At 47.8% G+C, this 23,607-nt stretch overlaps 4 protein-coding genes and 4 long non-coding RNA genes across 9 annotated transcripts; all 8 read left to right on the top strand.

Moving 5' to 3' along the window:
* The first annotated feature begins 2,741 nt into the window (after positions 1-2,741).
* Positions 2,742-4,199, top strand: LOC130386215 (uncharacterized). Its single transcript, XM_056595011.1, has 6 exons — positions 2,742-2,779; positions 2,870-2,914; positions 3,050-3,193; positions 3,409-3,885; positions 3,978-4,010; positions 4,113-4,199. Exons 2-6 carry the CDS (start codon positions 2,912-2,914, stop codon positions 4,119-4,121), a joined length of 666 nt encoding a protein of 221 aa, XP_056450986.1. The 5' UTR covers positions 2,742-2,779; positions 2,870-2,911; the 3' UTR covers positions 4,122-4,199.
* Positions 4,200-4,419: 220 nt separating this feature from the next.
* LOC130385383 (uncharacterized) lies at positions 4,420-4,978 on the top strand. The gene is made up of 3 exons (XR_008896000.1): positions 4,420-4,502; positions 4,587-4,619; positions 4,707-4,978. It is a non-coding gene; the product is annotated as an uncharacterized LOC130385383 (long non-coding RNA).
* A 1,255-nt stretch (positions 4,979-6,233) lies between these two features.
* Positions 6,234-7,936, top strand: LOC130386369 (uncharacterized). The gene is made up of 3 exons (XR_008896113.1): positions 6,234-6,341; positions 7,623-7,655; positions 7,758-7,936. It is a non-coding gene; the product is annotated as an uncharacterized LOC130386369 (long non-coding RNA).
* A 116-nt stretch (positions 7,937-8,052) lies between these two features.
* LOC130386370 (uncharacterized) lies at positions 8,053-8,652 on the top strand. Its single transcript, XR_008896114.1, has 3 exons — positions 8,053-8,168; positions 8,253-8,285; positions 8,373-8,652. It is a non-coding gene; the product is annotated as an uncharacterized LOC130386370 (long non-coding RNA).
* Positions 8,653-9,783: 1,131 nt separating this feature from the next.
* Positions 9,784-10,418, top strand: LOC130386371 (uncharacterized). The gene is made up of 3 exons (XR_008896115.1): positions 9,784-9,868; positions 10,122-10,154; positions 10,254-10,418. It is a non-coding gene; the product is annotated as an uncharacterized LOC130386371 (long non-coding RNA).
* A 5,866-nt stretch (positions 10,419-16,284) lies between these two features.
* Positions 16,285-17,999, top strand: LOC130386580 (uncharacterized). The gene is made up of 6 exons (XM_056595578.1): positions 16,285-16,302; positions 16,572-16,628; positions 16,770-17,111; positions 17,200-17,259; positions 17,342-17,722; positions 17,912-17,999. Exons 3-5 carry the CDS (start codon positions 16,773-16,775, stop codon positions 17,654-17,656), a joined length of 714 nt encoding a protein of 237 aa, XP_056451553.1. The 5' UTR covers positions 16,285-16,302; positions 16,572-16,628; positions 16,770-16,772; the 3' UTR covers positions 17,657-17,722; positions 17,912-17,999.
* LOC130386579 (uncharacterized) lies at positions 17,918-19,413 on the top strand. Of its 2 annotated transcripts, none has more exons than XM_056595576.1 (4): positions 17,918-18,562; positions 18,664-18,705; positions 19,009-19,245; positions 19,342-19,413. In XM_056595576.1, the coding sequence occupies exons 1-3, from the start codon at positions 17,993-17,995 to the stop codon at positions 19,180-19,182; spliced, it is 786 nt and encodes a 261-aa protein (XP_056451551.1). In that variant the 5' UTR covers positions 17,918-17,992; the 3' UTR covers positions 19,183-19,245; positions 19,342-19,413. The 2 variants fall into 2 exon arrangements, with proteins under 2 accessions (XP_056451551.1, XP_056451552.1); XM_056595577.1 differs by having other exon boundaries at positions 19,345-19,409.
* Positions 19,414-19,505: 92 nt separating this feature from the next.
* Positions 19,506-23,316, top strand: LOC130386581 (spidroin-1-like). Its single transcript, XM_056595580.1, has 5 exons — positions 19,506-21,250; positions 21,371-21,418; positions 21,791-21,814; positions 21,941-22,006; positions 22,250-23,316. Exons 1-5 carry the CDS (start codon positions 21,157-21,159, stop codon positions 22,291-22,293), a joined length of 276 nt encoding a protein of 91 aa, XP_056451555.1. The 5' UTR covers positions 19,506-21,156; the 3' UTR covers positions 22,294-23,316.
* The last annotated feature ends 291 nt before the right edge of the window (positions 23,317-23,607 follow it).

A 23,607-nucleotide genomic window follows, 5' to 3' on the forward strand; every position in this document is an offset into this window, starting at 1 on the left:
TCTCCTGGAGGTGAGTGATGTCCAGCAATTTAGACTTTGATGAACCTACACAAAAATGCAATTGGCTCCAAAAGGGAGCAATGATACAGAGATATAGATATATCGCACTTAAATGTGCCTTACAAATAAATTAACATTTACATTTAGAGATCAATAGTGGTTTAATTATTATAATCGTTGACAATATTTGGCCTTTGGGAGTGGCCTATACAATAATTACATTGTTCTCCAGAACATTCCTGTTGAGTAGCAGGTTCTTCGTGCCTCTTTCAGGTGGTCAAGGAGGACCTGTTGGGGGTTATGGACCAGGCAGCGGAGGTCAGTACCCAGGGATGGGTGGAACAGGCCCCAATGCAGGTACAATCCCTTTGCAAATGCGTGGTCACTTTGTGCCTCGATGTTACATCTCCAGAAATGTATCCTTTTTGATTTGTTAATTTCTTATTGGTCATAGGAGGCACTGGAACAGCACTTGGTGGAACTGGTGTTGGACCAGGAGGTGCAGGAAGTTTTGGACCAGGAGGGGTTGGACCAGGAGGTGCAGGAGGTTTTGGACCAGGAGGTGTTGGACCAGGAGGTGCAGGAGGAGTTGGACCAGGAGGTGCAGGAGGTGTTGGACCAGGAGGTGCAGGAGGTTTTGGACCAGGAGGTGTTGGACCAGGAGGAGTTGGACCAGGTGGAGTTGGACCAGGAGGAGTTGGACCAGGAGGTGTAGGACCTGGCGGAGCTGGAGGAATCGGTACAATCCAATATCTGTCTCTTGGTTTGCAACCAACCTTGTTTCCTGGGCATTCTCAATGAGATAATGACAGTGCATGTTTCATTTTTTCAGTCCATGTGATGCCGCAGACAGGTCTAACTGGGGCTGGACCCGGAGGGAAGAGTGGTGGTAAAGCATCCAAACAAGTACCAGGTGAACCTTTTAAAAAGACACAATTTACTTTGATTTAATGAGCAAAAGTGGTCAAATCGATTTTTCTCTTTTTCATACAGGTGTAGGCTTGCCCGGACTTTATCAAGGTGGAATAGTCCCCGGTCTAGGTAAGTTTGAAATACATCTATATTCCCTTCATCAGTTCACCAGCAAACTTTAGATAGTTAAAGTTGTCACCCCATATTCCTATTTAAGATCATGTAATTGCAAGTGATTACATTTTTTGTGGTATTAAGGACATACAATTGTGTGTTTTAAAGGTGCAATAGTAACAATTGAAGGGCGATGATGTGAGAGTAATGTTGTATCCTGCAGCCATCCATCAGCTGTTCTTAAGTGAAATGCTCTATGAGAACATCAGTTCTTGTTGACTGGAGGCCTGCCTCTGTGGGAAACCATTTTGGGCAACATCCGGCATATGTCTGACTCATCAGGGCATCTCTTTACCGATGGGTTCAGGGAATCCTTCTGTCCGGTCGATATCATCCACACACAGGGAGAGATGGGGAGGCAGAGGGAGGATGGGTTTTTTCGGGAGGTTTATTTTCCATCTTGCTCCCCACCCAACTCCCAATGTGACCTACAGCCCCTAAGTGTTACCAGACACCGATAAGATAAGTCATTCATGTCATCTCTGAGTAGGTTACGGAGGCCGTGGTATTCTCCCTGGAGTGGCCACAGGATCCGGACTTGCACCTCAGACTGGTAAACATCATCATCCGCCTAGACTAGATCAACACTAGATCTCATTTTTAATCGATATTAAAAATGTGGATTACCTCTTCTGTCTTGAATCAGTTTGACTTATGACGCGTGGCTTGACTATCTTTATTTTATAACTGTATAGTGTCCTGCTGTCACATAGACCAACACTTCCTCTCCACCCTAACATCCAAACCGTTGACCTCCTCTCTGCAGGGCAAGGAGTGCTGGGCCAGGGGGGCGCTGGACCGGGGGCCGGAGGTGAGTCCTAACACCACCCCCCTCATGGTGTAACACCACCCTACCCCCTCATAGTGCAACACCACCCCCCTCATAGTGTAACACAACCCTACCCCCTCGTAGTGCAACACCACCCCCCTCATAGTGTAACACAACCCTACCCCCTCGTAGTGCAACACCACCCCCCTCATAGTGTAACACAACCCTACCCCCTCGTAGTGTGACACCACCTCCCTTATGATGTAACACCGCCTCCCTGGTACTGTAACACCACCTCCCTGGTACTGTAACACCACCCTACCCCCTCATGGTGTAACACCACCCTACCCCCTCATAGTGTAACACCACCTCCCTGGTACTGTAACACCACCTCCCTGGTACTGTAACACCACCCTACCCCCTCATGGTGTAACACCACCCTACCCCCTCATAGTGTAACACCACCTCCCTGGTACTGTAACACCACCCTACCCCCTCATGGTGTAACACCACCCTACCCCCTCATAGTGTAACACCACCTCCCTGGTACTGTAACACCACCCCCCTCATAGTGTAACACAACCCTACCCCCTCATAGTGTAACACCACCTCCCTGGTACTGTAACACCACCCCCCTCATAGTGTAACACAACCCTACCCCCTCGTAGTGTAACACCACCTCCCTTATAATGTAACACCACCTCCCTGGTACTGTAACACCACCTCCCTGGTACTGTAACACCACCTCCCTGGTACTGTAACACCACCTCCCTTGTAGTGTCACACCAACCCACCTCCCTCAAAGTGTAACGCCACCTCATCCATCGTACTCCACGTGTCTCTTGCCAGCTGGTCGTGGAGGGTTCAGCAGCCAGCAGATCTCTGGAGTGTTCCGGGGTTATCCTCTTATCACCCCCAAATCAGGTTTGCTGCTGCTAGAAAAGATCCCAACATCGTCGTCATCACTGCTTAATATTGAATGCACAATCCATGAATGTATTCTTCTTTTTCCAGGGTCGGGTAAATCAAAGAAAGCAGCGAAGTTGGCAGCTAAATATGGTAATCACACAGTTTAATTTCTAAATCACTAAGACCACATGATAGCTTCAATATCTAAATCTACTGAAGTGAGCAGTACACTGCTGTCTATTCCATAGCAGCGTATATTTGAATGCCCTTTGTCTTCATTAAAAGGGGCAGGTGGTGCACTTGGACAAGGAGGTCTTGGTGGAGGTGGTGCTGGGGGACTTCCTGGAGGAGGAGCTGGTAACATACCTGGGTTTGGAGGTGGGGCTGGAACAGGAGCTGGTGGTGTACCTGGACTTGGAGGTGGAGTTGGTGAGCTCCATTCCCTAATCTCAAGGCTCAAATTAAAACATTTGAAACTTTTCTCATTTTACATTAGCTATCTAGTCCATTAAATCATATGTGAATTTAGTGTTTTGTCATAATAAATGATAAATGATGCCTTTCTGCAAGACAATTCATCCAGGGAATATATGTTTTATTCTGGTCCACTTTTGACCGCTATTTACCCTCCGGCCTTGGACCAGCTGGGGGTGGGACCGGTGGTGGGACCAGACCTGGAGCTGGGGTTGGACCAGGTGGAACCGGAACAGGATATGGACCCGGGGGTGGAGCCGGAACTGGTTCTGCTGGCACTGGAACTGGCCTTGGACCAGGAAGTGGAGGGGCAGGCTATGGACCTGGTCGTGGGGCTGGAGTTGGACCAGGTGGGGCCGGATCAGTTCCTGGTGGGGCTGGGTATGGACCAGGTGGGGCCGGATCAGTTCCTGGTGGGGCTGGGTATGGACCAGGTGGAGCCGGATCAGTTCCTGGTGGGGCTGGATATGGACCAGGTGGGGCCGGATCAGTTCCTGGTGGCGCTGGGTATGGACCAGGTGGAGCCGGATCAGTTCCTGGTGGGGCCGGGTTTGGACCAGGTGGGGCCGGGTATGGACCAGGTGGAGCCAGGTTTGGACCAGGTGGAGTGGGATCTCAAAGTGGAGGAGCAGGGACAGCAGCCGGAGGTAATCATGACTTAAACATGTAAAGTTAAAGTTATGTAATGTTTATAATTAAAGTGTTTGGCTCATCGAAGATTTCATTGATTTAATTGCAGGGTATGATGCCAATGCCAAAGCCCGTAAATATGGTAAATATAAGTATATCATAACAACGATGCTCCTATTGCTTTGATAGATCACCATAATAACCTGAAAACATTAAAAAACGAATGCTTTCATTTTCCGGATAGGTATGTTAAGTGGAGCGCTTGGAGGCGGTCTTGGAGCAGGAACAGGTGGAACCAGAACAGGATATGGACCCGGGGGTGGAACAGGAACTGGTTCTGCTGGCACTGGAACTGGCCTTGGACCAGGAAGTGGAGGGGCAGGCTATGGACCTGGTCGTGGGGCTGGAGTTGGACCAGGTGGGGCCGGATCAGTTCCAGGTGGGGCTGGGTATGGACCAGGTGGGGCCGGATCAGTTCCGGGTGGGGCTGGGTATGGACCAGGTGGGGCCGGATCAGTTCCAGGTGGGGCTGGGTATGGACCAGGTGGGGCCGGATCAGTTCCAGGTGGGGCTGGGTTTGGACCAGGTGGAGCTGGATATGGACCAGGTGGAGGAGCAGGTACAAGAGCTGGAGGTAATTGTGAACCAAAACTACTTTGAATTGTAAGAAGAATCCTTGTTCCATTTTGGCTGATCATAGATTTAATTCATATTTCAGGGTACGATGCCAACGCCAAAGCCCGTAAATATGGTAAACATACTTATATCATAACAACACTCTGAATTAAACCTTAACTTCTACAGCGAGTTGTAGTAACCTGGTTTGTTTTCCAAACAGGTATGTTAAGTGGAGGACTAGGAGGAGGACTAGGAGCAGGAACAGGTGGAGCTGGACCTGGTGGTGCTGGTTATGGACCAGCTGGGGCTGGGACCGGTGGTGGGACCAGACCTGGAGCTGGGGTTGGACCAGGTGGAACCGGAACAGGATATGGACCCGGGGGTGGAGCCGGAACTGGTTCTGCTGGCACTGGAACTGGCCTTGGACCAGGAAGTGGAGGGGCAGGCTATGGACCTGGTCGAGGGGCTGGAGTTGGACCAGGTGGAGCCGGATCGGTCGCTGGTGGGGCTGGGTATGGACCAGGTGGGGCTGGATCAGTTCCTGGTGGGGCTGGATATGGACCAGGTGGAGCCGGATCAGTTCCTGGTGGGGCTGGGTATGGACCAGGTGGGGCTGGATCAGTTCCAGGTGGGGCTGGGTATGGACCAGGTGGGGCCGGATCAGTTCCTGGTGGGGCTGGGTTTGGACCAGGTGGGGCTGGATCAGTTCCTGGTGGGGCTGGTTATGGACCAGGTGGGGCTGGATCAGTTCCTGGTGGGGCTGGGTATGGACCAGGTGGGGCTGGATATGGACCAGGTGGGGCTGGGTATGGACCAGGAGGAGGAGCAGGTACAAGAACTGGAGGTAATTGTGAACCTAAACTTCTTAGAATTTTAGAAGCATCCCGGTTCTGTTGTAGTCGAATAATGTTTTGACTGATCATAGATTCAATTCATATTTCAGGGTATGATGCCAATGCCAAAGCCCGTAAATATGGTAAACATATTTACGTCATAACAACACCCTATATTAAAAGTGACACATTATAACACCAGGTGTGAGTGTGATTAGCCGTTACAAGCCGTTTTGAAAATCTGCCTCTTCCGACATCATGGGCATGTTGACCTAGATGTATGACGGATGGATGAGCAACGTTTGCTGCATTCCACTGGGTAGGCTGGTCGACTGATGTATCCAGCATACATCTAGGTGGACACGCACACTTGTGATATCAGAAGATGCAGATTTCCAAAACAGCTCTTAGCTGCTAATACCACTTGGACCTGGAGGTATAATATGTCACCATCAAACTTCAACTTTTACAGCGAGTTGAAGTAACCTGGTTTGTTTTCCAAACAGGTATGTTAAGTGGAGGACTAGGAGGAGGACTAGGAGCAGGAACAGGTGGAGCTGGACCTGGTGGTGCTGGGTATGGACCAGCTGGGGGTGGGACCGGTGGTGGGACCAGACCTGGAGCCGGGGTTGGACCTGGTGGAACCGGAACAGGATATGGACCCGGGGGTGGAGCCGGAACTGGTTCTGCTGGCACTGGAACTGGCCTTGGACCAGGAAGTGGAGGGGCAGGCTATGGACCTGGTCGAGGTGCTGGAGTGGGACCAGGTGGGGCCGGATCAGTTCCAGGTGGGGCTGGGTATGGACCAGGTGGGGCTGGGTATGGACCAGGTGGGGCTGGGTATGGACCAGGTGGGGCTGGGTATGGACCAGGTGGGGCCGGATCAGTTCCTGGTGGGGCTGGGTATGGACCAGGTGGGGCCGGATCAGTTTCTGGTGGCGCTGGGTATGGACCAGGTGGAGCCGGGTTTGGACCAGGTGGAGTGGGATCTCAAAGTGGAGGAGCAGGGACAGCAGCCGGAGGTAATCATGACTTAAACATTTAGGGCCCTATCTTAATGGTCTGAAACGCAAGTGAGAAGCGCCAAGTGCAAGTAGCTTTGTGGGCGGTTCTATGGCGATGTTGCTATTTCACCAGCGCATAAATTACTCTTGCGCCCAGCGCAAATCTAAAAAGGGTTGGTCTGAAGTAGCCTCATTACCCGTAGGTGTGGTTTGGGCGTAACGTACAATGAACCAATGAGAGTGCCATCTCCCATCCTCTTCAAGAGCCATGAGCGCATTTGAATCTGACGAGTTGATATTTTGACAGCACGTTTGCAGTCTCCGATGAGACAGATGCATGACCACATGAATTTCAAACTAAATGGCTGAAGTTTCCTTTATGGCCAAATAATGCTCATATAAATTTCGGCAAAGAAAACTTAACACACATATGATCTGCGATAACTGTGGTTCTATTTAATGATACACGTAATACATTAACAAACAACGTTTCTTACCAGTATTGTATGCATTATCGTTATTGACTTGTGTTCCTAATATGCATGTGTCCCCCCGTTAATATACATTGCCATGGACTGTATTATGCGTTACGTGTTTAGTTTGCGTGTGTTTAAACAGATGGACGCACACACGCACACGCCCACATTCCTTAATTACTATACACATACACACACGCGCGGCCGCATTCATTCATTCTTTTTAACACTCACTCGCGGTAAAACAATATTTTCTTAAGATCAATCCTAAAAGTTATGGGCTTGTACACGATGTATGTGTCAAGAAAATATGTGTTTGTACGGTGTTTGCAGATGCATTGATTTAAAAGTACAACTTATTACCGCTGTATCAGCTGTTCTTTCCCAAATAATTTACCAAGAATGTGTGGCTAGGTAGATGAGAGAAGCAAAGTGTATGCGCGAGGTGCACAAGCAACATTATGCATGCGCCCTTAAAATAGCATCTGAATAACGCGCCACTGACTTTAAACCAGGTATTTCCTGGTTTGTGGCGCAATTGTTTTCTGAAACTGCAAAATAGCACCAGGGAATGTTTGCGCCAGAACACTCCTCCTCCTTTCGCCGAACCGCCCCTTGGGGCGCAAGAACATTCCCTAATTTACAGGCGACTGGCGGTGGAGGGAAAAGAACGCTCTGCGCCAGTTGGAAACTAGCAACGACACATGCGCCAGTGAGAAAGTAAATTGCGCCAGATGCAAGATAGGGCCCGTGAAGTTAAAGTTGTGTAAGGTTTATAATTAAAGTGTTTGGCTCATCAAAGATTTCATTGATTTAATTGCAGGGTATGATGCCAATGCCAAAGCCCGTAAATATGGTAAATATAAGTATATCATAACAATGATGCTCCTATTGCTTTGATAGATCACCATAATAACCTGAAAACATTAAAAAATTAAAGCTTTTATTTTCCGGATAGGTATGTTAAGTGGAGCGCTTGGAGGCGGTCTTGGAGCAGGAACAGGTGGAACCAGAACAGGATATGGACCTGGGGGTGGAACAGGAACTGGTTCTGCTGGCACTGGAACTGGCCTTGGACCAGGAAGTGGAGGGGCAGGCTATGGACCTGGTCGAGGTGCTGGAGTTGGACCAGGTGGGGCTGGATCAGTTCCGGGTGGGGCTGGGTATGGACCAGGTGGGGCTGGGTATGGACCAGGTGGGGCCGGATCAGTTCCAGGTGGGGCTGGGTATGGACCAGGTGGGGCCGGATCAGTTCCTGGTGGGGCTGGGTTTGGACCAGGTGGGGCCGGATCAGTTCCTGGTGGGGCTGGGTATGGACCAGGTGGAGCTGGATATGGACCAGGAGGAGGAGCAGGTACAAGAGCTGGAGGTAATTGTGAACCTAAACTGCTTTGAATTGTAAGAAGAATCCTGGTTCTATTTTGGCTGATCATAGATTTAATTCAAATTCCAGGGTATGATGCCAACGCCAAAGCCCGTAAATATGGTAAACATTCTTATATCATAACAACACTCTAAATTAAACCTTAACTTCTACAGCGAGTTGTAGTAACCTGGTTTGTTTTCCAAACAGGTATGTTAAGTGGAGGACTTGGAGGAGGACTAGGAGCAGGAACAGGTGGAGCTGGACCTGGTGGTGCTGGTTATGGACCAGCTGGGAGTGGGACCGGTGGTGGGACCAGACCTGGAGCCGGGGTTGGACCTGGTGGAACCGGAACAGGATATGGACCCGGGGGTGGAGCCGGAACTGGTTCTGCTGGCACTGGAACTGGCCTTGGACCAGGAAGTGGAGGGGCAGGCTACGGACCTGGTCGAGGTGCTGGGGTTGGACCAGGTGGGGCCGGATCAGTTGCTGGTGGGGCTGGGTATGGACCAGGTGGGGCTGGAGTTGGACCAGGTGGGGCCGGATCAGTTGCTGGTGGGGCTGGCGTTGGACCAGGTGGGGCTGGGTATGGACCAGGTGGGGCCGGAGTTGGACCAGGTGGGGCCGGATCAATTCCTGGTGGGGCTGGAGTTGGACCAGGTGGGGCCGGATCAGTTCCTGGTGGGGCTGGGTTTGGACCAGGTGGGGCCGGGTTTGGACCAGGTGGGGCCGGGTATGGACCAGGTGGAGCCGGGTATGGACCAGGTGGAGCCGGGTATGGACCAGGTGGAGCCGGGTTTGGACCAGGTGGAGTGGGATCTCAAAGTGGAGGAGCAGGGACAGCAGCTGGAGGTAACTATGAACCTGAATATCCTTAAATCAAAGTTTTACTAGTGAATTATGCAAATGAACTAGTACAACTTTGATGCAAGGATTTAAAACGAAAGTATGAAAAATGTGGCTGATCACCATCTTTTATATATTACAGGGTATGATGGCAATGCCAAAGCACGCAAATATGGTAAATATAAGTAATGATAACAGGGCAGATCAAATATGTAAACATTGTGGTGGATTTGTCATTCTTCATATAACTTCATCATTAATCCAATGGTTTGTTACAGGTATGTTAAGTGGAGCTCTTGGAGGAGGACAAGCGGCAGGAACAGGTGGAGCTGGACCTGGTGGTGCTGGGTATGGACCAGCTGGGGGTGGCACCGGTGTTGGGACCAGACCTGGAGCCGGGGTTGGACCTGGTGGAACCGGAACAGGATATGGACCCGGGGGTGGAGCCGGAACTGGTTCTGCTGGCACTGGAACTGGCCTTGGACCAGGAAGTGGAGGGGCAGGCTATGGACCTGGTCGAGGGGCTGGAGTTGGACCAGGTGGGGCCGGATCAGTTCCTGGTGGGGCTGGGTATGGACCAGGTGGGGCCGGATCAGTTCCTGGTGGCGCTGGGTATGGACCAGGTGGGGCCGGATCAGTTCCTGGTGGCGCTGGGTATGGACCAGGTGGGGCTGGGTATGGACCAGGTGGGGCTGGATCAGTTCCTGGTGGCGCTGGGTATGGACCAGGTGGGGCTGGATCAGTTCCTGGTGGGGCTGGATATGGACCAGGTGGGGCTGGATCAGTTCCTGGTGGGGCTGGGTATGGACCAGGTGGAGCTGGATATGGACCAGGAGGAGGAGCAGGTACAAGAACTGGAGGTAATTGTTAGGGGTGTCAACAATAATCGATTTGGCGATGCATCGCAATGCGGGGCATGCACGATTCAATGCATCGTAGAATCGAATTGAATCGAATAGTTACCTGGTGAATCGTAATTGAATCGAATCGTGAGGGCAGTGCCAATGCACACCCCTAGTAATTGTGAACCTAAACTGCTTTGAATTGTAAGAATAATCCTGGTTCTATTGTCAATAATGTTTTGGCTGATCATAGATTTAATTTATATTTCAGGGTATGATGCCAATGCCAAAGCCCGTAAATATGGTAAATATAAGTATATCATAACAACAATGTTCCTATTGCTTTGATAGATCACCCTAATAACCTGAAAACATTTAACAACTATTTTCATTTTCCAAATAGGTATGTTAAGTGGAGCGCTTGGAGGCGGTCTTGGAGCAGGAACAGGTGGAACTGGAACAGGATATGGACCCGGGGGTGGAACAGGAACTGGTTCTGCTGGCACTGGAACTGGCCTTGGACCAGGAAGTGGAGGGGCAGGCTATGGACCTGGTCGAGGGGCAGGAGTTGGACCAGTTGGGGCTGGATCAGTTCCAGGTGGGGCTGGGTATGGACCAGGTGGGGCCGGATCAGTTCCTGGTGGGGCTGGGTATGGACCAGGTGGGGCCGGATCAGTTCCAGGTGGGGCTGGGTATGGACCAGGTGGAGCCGGATCAGTTCCTGGTGGGACTGGGTATGGACCAGGTGGGGCCGGATCAGTTCCAGGTGGGGCTGGGTATGGACCAGGTGGGGCTGGATCAGTTCCTGGTGGGGCTGGGTATGGACCAGGTGGAGCCGGATCAGTTCCTGGTGGGACTGGGTATGGACCAGGTGGGGCTGGATCAGTTCCTGGTGGGGCTGGATATGGACCAGGTGGGGCTGGGTATGGACCAGGTGGAGCCGGATCAGTTCCGGGTGGGGCTGGCTATGGACCAGGTGGAGCTAGTACTGGATATGGACCTGGGGCCGGCTATGGACCTGGGGCCGGCTATGGACCTGGGGCCGGCTATGGACCTGGGGCCGGCTATGGACCTGGGGCCGGCTATGGACCTGGGGCCGGCTATGGACCTGGGGCCGGCTATGGAACCCAGGCTGGAGTGGGACCTGGTTATGGCCCTGGCAGTGGAGTTGCACAAGGATACCGCCCAGGGTCTGGTTATGGTGGTGTGGTAGGAGGAGCAGTAAGGCCAGGGTCTGGACTTGGACCTGGTAATTACAATCCAAAAATCTATATATGGTTGTTACATTCTTTTCAAATGATTACACTAGACCTTCATGCTGGATAATTCAGCTTTCGACATTTCTCCACAGGTTTTGGACCTGGATCAAAAGCTTCCAAATATGGTACGAGTAAGATCCTTGTTTTGACCAGATGGTTGATGGAAAGCCATTAGATCTTGCTGAAGTGCTAATGATCATGATCTGACCTTGCTGCAGGCCAGGGTGTAGCGGGCACCGGAGGCGTGCTTGGGGGCGGTGCTGGTCGCCGCGGTGAGTTGTAGTCCTTTAAATGATTCTATACTCTTTTGTTATATGTTGCATAAGGTGCATTTTAACTGTGGCCTTTTCTGACAGGGATTGTCCGAATTAGTTTTTTTGCCTTTTGCGGTCTTTCTCTGGCTTAGATAAGAGCCGTGAGACCTCTTTTGGTCTATCAGTTCAGTGAACCTCCGTACCCGGTGTGGGTTAGCTATAAACTGTTAGGGGCAAGGGCAATAGCCTGGGAAGTGAATTTAATACGCCTTCCAGATAATGCAAACATTTTTCTGTATTTATCTGGAATAAACTCAATTAATTGGGCACCAAAAGGAGAATTCTGCTTATTTTACAAGCACACTTACCACAGCACTATTATGGGATGGAGATCTCCTTTTTAACATACTTCATTCTAGATACACTGGTAAATAGATTCATAATATGGCTCTATTACAATAATCAAAATATATGTTGCCATGGGATTAAAGCTGTCTGGTTTCTGCGTAAGCATGATATCTGAGGCCGGGGGAGCATAAAGATGATGAAGAGGTATAGTCAAGACATAGAGGTTTGGGGAAAACCTTCCAAACTGGGATGAAGCATATTTTTTTATTTATACAGGGATGCTCTTTCCTGGTTAGTCCAATACAATCTGACCAGACATTTCATATAAGACATTGGATCACCCGAAAGCAGGAAAACTAAATTACGACTAGCCAGTTGAAAGCCTCATTATGGACGACAAGACTATTTCTATAACCCCTCAAACTGTGTGCTTCATGGCTTTGTGCAGTAGTGGGATGATTTAGGGTACAGGAAGGGAAAATTAAACCATCTAGGTTACAGGAAGTGCCAAAGAAACACCCTTCAAGTAACTGTTTAAGGATGTATCCCTAAATGTCAAAATTGTCACTGTCTGACTTCTTAGAGATATTAAACTACATTATATGAAATCTTCATATGCCTTAGTATTTTAAGTAGTGCTCACATTCTGCCTCATTAACGATCTCGGGTGATTTGCTGATCACACCTGAAAAGCTGAGCAGAGCAATATTCAAGATATATTAAGATATAAACCATCCGGAGTGGCAGCTTGTCTGCACGGTGTACTTTACTTTTAATTACTGCATGTGTAACTTCTTTTTAATTGTGATCTTCAGGCTATGGTCAAGGTGTCGGATCTAAAGGTGCGAAATACGGTAAGAAGGAATGTGGGCTACAATTACAAAAGTGTTTTGCCATGATTCTGATTTGACTGTAACCGGAAACTTAGGTTGTACCAAGAAGGTTCTAATATAATTTAGACTGTGCCCCCTTTATACTACAGGACAACAAGGTGGATTAGGTGTAGGGGCTGGAACTGGAGCAACTGGTACTGGCCTCGGTACTGGTACTGGTACTGGAGTAACTGGTACTGGCCTCGGTACTGGTATTGGTACTGGAGTAACTGGTACTGGCCTCGGTACTGGTACTGGTATTGGAGCCACTGGCACTGGTCTTGGCACTGGTACTGGTACTGGAGCCACTGGTACTGGTCTAGGTACTGGTACTGGCCTTGGTACTGGAGCAACTGGTACTGGTCTTGGTACTGGTACTGGCCTTGGTACTGGAGCAACTGGTACTGGTCTTGGTACTGGTACTGGCCTTGGTACTGGAGCAACTGGTACTGGTCTTGGTACTGGTACGGGGACTGCTGGACCTGGTATCGGAACTGGTTCTGGTATCGCTACTGATACAGGAGCAACTGGTTCTGGTACGGGATCGACTGGCACTGGTCCAGGAGTGTCGGGTACTGGTCCGGGTACAGGATCACACATAGGGACAGGTAAGCTAAGCTTCAATCAACAGATTCTGAACAGAAAGTAGGACAGACGAGGGATTGAAGCTACATAACTACGTGTTGTGGATGTGTTTGGTCTGGCTGTGTCTGAGAAGGAGGAGGACTAGGTGCTGTAGGACTCACCCCCACCCCTGGCACAGAAGGTGGTGCCTCAAGCTCAGCAGGAGGAGGAGGTACGGGACAAGGAGCGAGCACGTGCACCATCATCGGCTGACACACAGTTTATTTTAAAAACATAGTACGTGTCTGCCTACAGCTCAAACATAAACGGTAGTGCTATGAATAAGGGGTGGTGGGGCTGATGTTTTGGTAGTGTATTGAATGAGAGGTAGTTGGAGTGTTTGGTTGGTGGTGTACTGAAAAAGAGGTGGTTTGAATGCTATGTTGGTGGTGAATTGAAGAAGAGGTGGTTGGAGTGATATATTGGTGGTGTACTGAATAAGACGTGGTTGGAGTGTTATGTTGGTGGTGTATTGAATAAGAAGTGGTTGGAGTGTTATTTATTTTGAACTTCTTTGCCGGTTTGGTCTTCTCCTTGTTTTGGATGGCAGGTACGGGAGCTGGACAGGATGGCATAGAGGGTAAGGAGCCAGGAGACAGCCTTGATCTTGATGTTTTAGAGGGCTCTGGAGTCTCCGGAGGTGAGGGGATGTTGGATTGTTGGAGGTGGTTTTTTGTCAGAAACGTCTGTAGACATGGACTCTTTTATAGCAATGAATTAACAATATTCAAAGGAAGATTGAGAACATAGGTTGCAGGTGACACTTTACAAAAATGTCGTTGAAGTTAATGGACTAAATATCTTTTTTACTATTTAATGCATCTATTAAGTTTGTGAAGCCTAATGCTTGCTGGATGTGGAATAGTTGGTGTTGAGAGGGAACAGATGTGTTCTTCTGGTGTTTATAGATGGCACTGGTCTCACTGGGCTGGGATTAGGTTCTGATGGAGATGGCCTGACAGCAACAGGAATCCCCATCCTTGGCGCAAAACCAGGTATCTACCATGATCCAAACCATATTAGGAATAAAATACATCTTATTAGAGGTTTGGAATACTCTGATTCCTTAATGATGTATTGCCTACATATAGTAATCACTGCACGCATCACCCATCTAGGATCCCCTGTGTTTGGCCTGCAACAAGCTTCCTGTGTCTAACAAGTATTGTATTAACAAAACTTATTCTGTTTTAACCCAGATGGGAGGGTCACTCACAGAAATGTAGTTATGCATCACAATATGTACTGTAAAACAAAGCCTTTAGTATCAGTCATCCAAGGTCCATGTTCTCTCTCATTACAGTGGGTGGTGGTGTCACAATTTTAACGTGACAGTGGCATGGTCCAACCTGGAGGTTGCTGAACTAACTTCACATTATTAAACTCTTCTATGCTCATGCACATCCTTGACTGCATGCTATTAGACTTTCCATAAAGTGTTTCATACAAGCTGTCAGATTATTGAAAGTTTTGCCAACTCCAACATTCATGTTGGAAGCTAGAGCCCTTCTTCCTCATGAACGTATTCCTTCTCTGATCTTAAGGTGGTGCAGGTCTGCCCTCTGGTGGTTAGGGATTTTGAATGGTTGATATCAACACTTTGAGCCATTGAACTAATTAATACTACACTTGTTCTAAAACCTTTCTAAGCAGGTGCTGGTGGAAATGCCACGGGAGGAACTCTGCCTAAAGCCAAACCAGTTAAACCCCCAGGTGACCAATACAGTTTTACCAGCATTTCATTAAGAACAGAATTGATTATTAGTTTATTCTATTTTACAAGGCGAAACGTTACGAAATCGCAATAATGAAAAGTAGACTCTTACACAACCTCAACATAATTTCCGGGGAATAGCAGAAACATTTGACCGGGCAGCGGGAATAAACCAAAAATATAGAAATGTAAGATACATGTTTGGATTTCAAATGAATACAAAGAATGTAGCAAGTGATAAATGAGCATCTTTGTGTCAGAATACCACAGGCAAGGTCATTTCTAGGGGCTCTCTTATACATACTAACCCTACAAACATGTAAGACTTTTAATCAGATCATCCGAATTGGATGCAGTATTGTTTTGTAATGGTATCACCACCAACGACACAGTTGATATCTTAAGGGCATATGCATGTGAACTCCCTATACAGGCCCAGAAATTCATATCACAACCAGTCTTAAGACTAAACTTCAGCTCTTACATTGTGTTGCCTACCTGCTGGTCCACAGTCATCCTCAGAGGAGACACGCCAGGCGAGGGGAATGGGGAAGGGGGAGAAGACGGTGAATTTCTTGCCACTCCAGCTACGTCTACTGGAGGGGCACTGGGAGGACAAGGAGGAGATCTGGTGGGAGGTCCCACAGGAGGGTCAGCAGGACCAGCAAAACCCACCCAAGGTGCCTGTTTCGACATTTGATCCTGAAATGTAACTGTACTGGAAGGGATATTGAGCCATGTGATGAGGAGGTACCAGTCTATTAACAATACTTATTCTGTTTTAACCCAGATGGGAGGCTCACTCACGGAACCTGAGAATTATCATGTATATATTCTGTAAAACAGAATACGATGATAATCACTGCTGGTCGGGATTTCCAAAAATGTTTTTCCTCTAGTGTATGGTGCTGACGGAGCTACTGTTGGTGGTGTCGGGGGCACTGGTGTTCTAGCCACTGGTGCTGGGGGTGTTGGAGCCACTGGTGCTGGGGGTGTTGGAGCCACTGGTGTAGGAGCCACTGGGTCTGGGGGTGTTGGAGCCACTGGTGTAGGAGCCACTGGGTCTGGGGGTGTTGGAGCCACTGGTGCTGGGGGTGTTGGAGCCACTGGTGTAGGAGCCACTGGTGCTGGGGGTGTTGGAGCCACTGGTGTTGGAGCCACTGGTGCTGGGGTTGTCGGAGGCACTGGTGTTGGTGGAGTCGGAGCCACTGGTGTGGGTGGAGGTGCAGGAACCTCTAAACCAGGAAAAAGTGAGAATTATCAAGTATATATTCTGTAAAACAGAATACAATGATATCTATATATATATATGTATACATAAACACAGAAGTAACACCCGTTCTTCTGCGTGTTTGTCTTACAGGCTATGGAACAGGTGGAGGTAGGTTAATCTACTACAACCCTAACCCCCCACCTTCCCTTTCATCTATGGCAGACATGTTTATTGAGGAACTAATTTCATTATGCTAATATGCAAAATGGTGGCACTAGCAGCAAGAAAGGATGACCCTATTATACCATAATTTGATTGTCACTATGAGTAATTATAATGAATAGAACATCTACGAGGTCGGTTTACCAGCATGCATTTCAGAATGTACGTTATGGATACATAGATATGGAAAATAAAGACTTTTTTGGTTTTCGAAGGTGCACGTTATCCCACTGGAGCTGGAGTAGGACAGGGAACAGGAAAGAGAGGAAAAGGTATGATTCCCACTATCAACATCAGCTTTTCTTTCTTTATTATTGCCACATGTTACAGTCACTATCTCCTGTGGATTCTATACTGTATGGTTGGTGAGGCACCAGAATCGCTTGGATCTTCTATCTTTTTTGTTCAAACAGGATATGGGAACCTTGGAGCAGGTGGAGTCCGGCCTGGAGGGTACGGGACTGGCCCTGGGGGGTACGGGGCCGGCCCTGGGGGGTACGGCACTGGCCCTGGGGGGTACGGCACCGGCCCTGGGTATGGCACCGGCCCTGGGTATGGCACCGGCCCTGGGTATGGCACCGGCCCTGGGTATGGCACCGGCCCTGGGTATGGCACCGGCCCTGGGGGGTACGGGACCGGCCCTGGAGGGTACGGAACCGGGTCAAACGGCAGAGTACCTGAAGGAGCGGGCAGCCTTGGGGTTGGTGGAGCAGGGACTGGACCAGGAGGTTACGGTACTGGACCAGGTCTTGGAGGTGAATACAAAAGAATGCAAAAGAGCGGCTCATCATTTGGAAGCCTTTGGAAAGCCGTTGTTTGATTTTCCTCATCCTGCTTCTGAAGGCTCCGGGTATGCCACTCCAGGTGGGGGAGCAGCTTCTGGCTCCAGGAAACCTTCCAAAAGTAGGTTGACGACACATTTCAGTGGAGGGTATAATTCTGCCGTTTGACGTCCAAATTCAAGAAGTAAATGCTTTTTCTTCAGGTTATGGGGCAGCCGCTGCTGGATCCAGACCAGTCGGTGCTGGCTTTGGTTCTGGGGTTGCTGGTATTGGACCTGGTGGTGCTGGATTTGGACCCGGTGGTGTCGGAAGCAGACCAGGTGGTGCTGGTACTGGACCCGGTAGTGTTGGGTCTGCAGCAGGAGGTTTTGGAACAGGTGGCTATGGGCCTGGATCCACTGGACAAGGTGGATACGGGCAGGGGGCTGCTGGTGTCGGACCCCAAGGTGCGGCAACAGGCGGTTTTGGCCCTGGCGGAGTGGGAGCCGGACCAGGCGGCTATGGTCCTGGTGGGATAGGCATGGGGCCTGGAGGCTACCCTGTCGGTGGTCAAGGATACGGGAAACGGAAGCCATTCAAATCAAGTGAGTTCAAGTTTTTATGACATTACTTACTTTTTTATTATTTTGAATACGTCAGAAGTTTGTACATTCCCTCATATTATGTTATCCAGACCAGATTATCTGCCTTTTCTCAGCATCAGTGCATAGTGATTCCTGAAAGGGGCAACTATTGTGTTCTCATTGTTTATCTTTTTTTCCTAATGGGTACAGACAAATATGGGTCTGGTAATTTAGGACCTGGTGGTGCTGGACAAGGAGGTGCTGGCTTTGGGCAAGGAGGTGTTGGAACAGATGGTGCTGGCTTTGGACCTGGCGGTGCTGGTGCCAGGACAGGTGGTGCTGGCTTTGGACCTGGTGGTGCAGGAACCGGTCCAGGCGGCTTTGGACCTGGTGGTGCAGGAACCGGACCAGGCGGCTTTGGACCTGGTGGTGCAGGAACCGGACCAGGCGGCTTTGGACCTGGTGGTGCTGGTGCCGGTACAGGTGGTGCTGGCTTTGGACAAGGAGGTGCGGGAACCGGACCCGGCAGATTTGGACCTGGTGGTGGTGGTGCCGGTGCAGGTGGCGCTGGACAAGGAGGTGCTGGCTTCGGACCTGGCGGTGCTGGACAAGGAGGTGCTGGACCCAGACCAGGCGGCTTTGGTCCTGGCGGTGCTGGCCAAGGAGGTGCTGGCTTCGGACCGGGTGGTGCTGGTGCCGGGACTGGTGGCTTCGGACCGGGTGGTGCTGGTGCCGGAGGTGGTGCTGGTACCGGGACAGGAGGTGCTGGACCAGGTGGTGCTGGACAAGGAGGTGCTGGGGGGGCTAGTTTTGGACCCGGGAGCACTCAAGGTCTCGGACCAAGAAAACCATCTAAATCAGGCTAGTACTGATCATTGTTGTAAGTGAGATTCAAAGAGATGTCAAGTGTAGTAAGGAGGATGTGGAAGAGGAGTTTAATTTGTCCTATTGCCTCTTGACAGGTTACGGATCCTCATCTCTGGGTGGAACCGGCTATGGGCCAGGTAAGGGTTTGTGTTCTTAATAAATCCGTCAAATTTTGCCAAATCTACTAATGCACCTGTGAAAGTATGACCAACACAACTTTCCGTCTTCAGCCAAACACCAACATCGGAACACCCATTGGTGGTTTTGGGCTGGTGACGGATAAATGTTCTTATGCTTGAACAAGATCAGTGTTGGCCAATTTCAGCCAGTTGATTGTTGCTGTTAATTGGGCCCTTGTGCAAACTTCTTGAGTCAAATTATGAGTCAAATTCATTGCTTAAGAGTACAGCCAAACCTTCATGTACCTGTGTCCGTTGGAGGCGGGGCAGGTGCTAACGCTGGGGGAGTCGGTCATGGTCCCGGAGGAGTCGGACCAGGTGGGTACCAACCTGCAGGAACTGGCACGGGAGGTTACGGGCCCGGAGGTGCTGGACAAGGCAGATATGGACCAGCAGGTGGGGCTGGTGGATTTGGCCCTGGTGGACAGGGACTAGGAACAAGAAAAGCTCCGAAATCGGGTTACGGTTCCTCATCCGGTGGAACAGGCTTTGGACCAGGTAGCACCATCCGCTGTATTTACATGTTAAACAACAGTTCAACAGATCTGTTGAAGACATCCATTCATCTGCTTACATTTTCCTCAACATGTCCAGCAGGTGGTGCCATTGGAGGTTTTCCCAGTGCAGGAACAGCAGGTGGAGTGGGAGGAGGTGCAGGAGGTAATCTTGGTAAGTTCTGGTTCTCTAATGCAAGCCCAGTCTCATTGTTAACCCTCAGCCCTGACTGAGGCCTTACAAGGCAAGGCAAGGCAACTTTATTTATATAGCACTTTTCATACACAAGGCAGACTCAAAGTGCTTCACATATAAACATTGTTATGCAATAAAATAAAATAATAGAAAAGTAAAAGAAAACATATGCAAAGAAATGAGTAAAATAGAAAGTTAAAAAGGCTTTTTAGTAAGTAAAATTGAAAGTGCAATGTATTTAAGAAAGTGAGAAAATTAAATTGAAAGTTATTTAAGATCAGATCAACAGACTCTCTGGCATTACTCAGCAAATGTCATGTATTTTTCTGGTAAAAATAGAAAATAAAGGGGAAGTTAAAAAGGCATTTTAGTAAAATAAAGGTAAAGTATTTAAGATTTAGCAGAAAGCTAAAGCAAACATAAAAGTCTTCAATCTTGTTTTGAAGGTGCTCAGAGTTGGGGCAAGTCTTAAATCCTCAGGGAGTTTATTCCAGCTATTTGTTGCATAGTAACTAAATCCTGCTTTCCCATGTTTCGTGTTTACTCTGGGGATAATTAACAGATTGGTCTCAGAAGATCTTAGTGTTCTAGAAGGCTTATGTAGTGGAAGCATAACAGTTAAATATTTGAGGACAACATTCTCTTCAGAAGCCATGGCTTATTATTAGGGGGGTGGCCCATGTTATTTTGCTATTAGAGCTGTCAAGCGATTAAAATATTTAATCGTGATTAATCGCATTAACGTCATAGTTAACTCGCGATTAATCGCAAATTATTTTTCTATGCTAAATATCCCTTGATTACTTTTTCCCATAATTCTTCTCATTTTAATTCTCTTATCAACATGGTGAAGTGCATCGGCTTGCCTTGTGCAATTGATTTTTTATTGATAACAACATTGGCATATACTGATCAAAACAGGACGATATAAAAAAAGATTCTATAGTGCAATTAAACGACTGCTTTGAACAAATGTCATTTGAACACAGCAGCCAGGCTACTGCTTCTTTGTTTTGAGCTAAAGAAAAAAAAGAATAAAAAAAAAAGTTGTTTTTTTTAAATAAAAGAATTGCGTTAATCGCGCGCTAAAAAAATTAACGCTGTTAAAATTGGTTTGCGTTATCGCCGTTAATAACGCGTTTAACTGACAGCTCTAGTTGCTATGTATTGTGGACAATATGCCGAGGAGCAGATTCACTAAAAGAGCCCTCACTGGCTTTCCAGAAGTAGATTTGTGTATACCAGGCTGCATGTCTTTACACGTATTTATTCTTTTAAAGGATTTTTTGGTGGAGCTGGCTACAGACCAGGTGAGAGGCTCCAAACATATGCAATAAGTGAACTTATAAGCGGGGAACAGTGATATGTGTTCCTTTCAAAAGACTCGATGCTAAACATCAAGAGCACACAACATTATTTGACTGTGGTTGTGATTTGTGTTTGGTGATCCATGTGGGTTTTTGGAGTGTTTGTTTCTACACTCTAACACAGGGGTATTCAACCACTGGGCCACGGACCGGTAACGGACTGCGGAGCATTGGTCCCCGTGCCGCAGAGATTTAGAAATAAAGCCTACCAGATTATATTTTTTGTAATCATTTAAAATGATTAATGTTAAAAATAATTATATTGTGGGACATACGGGACCTCTGCGCCACAAATATTTCAAATATGCATACAAGCAATAAATAGGTTGAGGAACCCTGCTCTAACACAGCTATGTGTTCAGGTGGTGGAGCAGGAGGAGTAGGTGGAGCAGGAGGTGCTGGCCAGGCAGCAGGAGGAGTAGGTGGAGGCCAAGGCGTAGTACCGGGTCAGTTTGCAGTATCAATTGATTGTTTCAACACTGCATCCATTTGTCTTAAGAGTTCCTCAAAATCAAACATATAATGGGATGTAGTTATGTAATGTAATACATGCATCATTCCTATAGGTGGCGTTGGTCCTGGAAGTGGGGGTGTGAATCGTGGGAATTATCCAGGTTGGCTGTCTTTACGGACAGACACACACACACACACACACACACACACACACACACACACACACACACACACACACACACACACACACACACACACACACACACACACACACATGTACATACACATATGCACACACACACACACACACACACACGCACGCACGCACGCACGCGCACACACACACACACACACACACACAGGAATGTAGATAACACAATGCCTTAAACAATGAATTTTTAGGTAATTGTTGGTCTTGGCCAGAGTTCATTCATGTGCTCTGATAACAGCATTGTTGATATGGCACTGAGGATGAGGATAGGTTGTTTATTGTTACTAAACTGATCCTTCTCTTTCCTCTCATTATTCTCAAGGATATGCCTTGGCTGGACAAAAGAGTAAGACAACTTTCTGTGATCTTCAGCAAACATTCAACAACATACAAAAATATATATAACAAATATATCTAAATACGTCTTCCCAATCATTGAGGTAAATTCCCTCCCTGTATTGTGTTTCCTCAGCCAAACAACAGAAGGCAGCCAAGTATGCAGCCATGCAGGCCTTCCTGGGCTCTGGGGGCTACAGAGGTAACTGATGGTGCCTCCTCTTCGTCTAGATAGATCATTCCTGCTACATCAGACCCATTGTGGTCGGAAAACACTTTCACACTTATCAGAGCGATGCATTTTTCAACATTGTAGAACTCTACTACAAACTATATCTCTGTTGTATTATACGTTTTCTGTGATGCTATGACTTTTAAAGAACTGTTCATCTGTGGCCTGTTGACATATGGAGTGCCGCCAGTGATTTGTCTTCTGGGTCCCCAGGAGCTGGATGCCAGGGTAAATACTGTGGCCGGAGGAGGAAGTGAGAGCTAAAGGAAGGACTTCCTCTGGACAGCGGTGCGATGTTATGATGTCCGAAAGTACCTGAAGTACCAAAGAAACGACCATTTTAATTACATCCACTGTTAATTCAAGTCAAACACGTTATTAATTTAGTATCTGTTGAGGGAAGTATGCCAAAGTGTTTGACTCTAATTATAGTATTTTCCTGAATTGTTTTGAAGTAAATTATATTGTTATAATTAGCTGATCATCTGTATCATTAATCCAGAAGGGAAACAATGTTGTCGATTAATTCCTCTGGGCAATATGCACTGTTTTGCGTGGCTAGCATTACTGTGTTAATTGTGTTAATCTATAATTGTTAAGAGATTGCGAGAAAAAAAACTGTGTGTGTGTGTCTGTGTGTGTGTGTGTGTGTGTGTGTGTGTGTGTGTGTGTGTGTGTGTGTGTGTGTGTGTGTGTGTGTGTGTGTGTGTGTGTGTGTGTGCGTGTGTGTGTGTTGCTTAGACTTGTGACCATTCTGATCCCTTAAACCAGTCTGCTTCCATCCATCACTTGTTCTGTCAGACAGACCCACTGATAAATGCGTGTGTTGATTCTAATTGAGATGTCTTTTGTTATACTTTCCCAAAATGTCCAATTGCAGCCATGATATGGTTCACCATTTCACAGCAAACTCTCTAATTTCTCTGATTCTACAATCTTCCCCACTGAGTGAAACAAACACATCATGACAATAGCCATTGTAGCTCATAGGGAACATTTGGTTGGAAACCCTTGGAGACAGAGGGCCTTTACATTGTCTCACCGTCAACTAGGTCATTATGCGTTTGCTATGAATGCAAGCTAAGGATTTCATCTGCTGTAAATTTGTTTTTATTAATGTTCTTTTTTCATTTAAAAGATGTATTAGTGTGTTAATGCAATTTAACTTTATCAATCTAAAGAAAAGTGAGATTTTGTTTGTTAATTGTGTTTTAATATGAATTTATACTGAGAAATGCCATGAATTTTTCTGACATTTTAAAAATAAAAATGGAAAAAGAAAAGGTTTGTTCAGACTGTCGTTCCCAGCAGGGTGGTTGATGAATTAAAGTCTACCCTCTCCTGTCTCCAGTGACCTAACAGTTTGAGTTGCGTTTGAGGTTGAGGTCAGCTTGTTATAGGAGTTCATCTGGCTCATATAACGGCCGTTCAACACTACACCACCCCTCCCGTAGCGGTAGATGGCTATTCATAGCTTATACGTGCACTCCTTTTGGAAAGTGTATCAATAACTCTTTAACATGTTCCTTTGGGAACATTGCATCAGGAGGAATGGACGCTGTCCTTCCTCA

This window comes from Gadus chalcogrammus, chromosome 7, assembly GCF_026213295.1.
Source record: "Gadus chalcogrammus isolate NIFS_2021 chromosome 7, NIFS_Gcha_1.0, whole genome shotgun sequence".
In the NCBI taxonomy this organism is placed as follows: Eukaryota; Metazoa; Chordata; class Actinopteri; order Gadiformes; family Gadidae; genus Gadus; species Gadus chalcogrammus.

Coding starts and splice junctions, on each gene's coding strand:
- LOC130386215 (XM_056595011.1), top strand. Junction 3,194..3,408: donor TGGACTTGGAGGTGGAGTTG/GTGAGCTCCATT, acceptor GCCTTGGACCAG/CTGGGGGTGGGACCGGTGGT. Junction 3,886..3,977: donor AGCAGGGACAGCAGCCGGAG/GTAATCATGACT, acceptor ATTTAATTGCAG/GGTATGATGCCAATGCCAAA.
- LOC130386580 (XM_056595578.1), top strand. CDS start 16,773: ATGGGAACCTTGGAGCAGGTGGAGTCCGGCCTGGAGGGTACGGGACTG. Junction 17,112..17,199: donor TACTGGACCAGGTCTTGGAG/GTGAATACAAAA, acceptor CTGCTTCTGAAG/GCTCCGGGTATGCCACTCCA. Junction 17,260..17,341: donor CTCCAGGAAACCTTCCAAAA/GTAGGTTGACGA, acceptor CTTTTTCTTCAG/GTTATGGGGCAGCCGCTGCT.
- LOC130386579 (XM_056595576.1), top strand. CDS start 17,993: ATGGTGCTGGCTTTGGACCTGGCGGTGCTGGTGCCAGGACAGGTGGTG. Junction 18,563..18,663: donor AAGAAAACCATCTAAATCAG/GCTAGTACTGAT, acceptor GCCTCTTGACAG/GTTACGGATCCTCATCTCTG. Junction 18,706..19,008: donor TGGAACCGGCTATGGGCCAG/GTAAGGGTTTGT, acceptor TGTCCGTTGGAG/GCGGGGCAGGTGCTAACGCT.
- LOC130386581 (XM_056595580.1), top strand. CDS start 21,157: ATGTGTTCAGGTGGTGGAGCAGGAGGAGTAGGTGGAGCAGGAGGTGCT. Junction 21,419..21,790: donor GAATCGTGGGAATTATCCAG/GTTGGCTGTCTT, acceptor ATTATTCTCAAG/GATATGCCTTGGCTGGACAA. Junction 21,815..21,940: donor TGCCTTGGCTGGACAAAAGA/GTAAGACAACTT, acceptor GTGTTTCCTCAG/CCAAACAACAGAAGGCAGCC.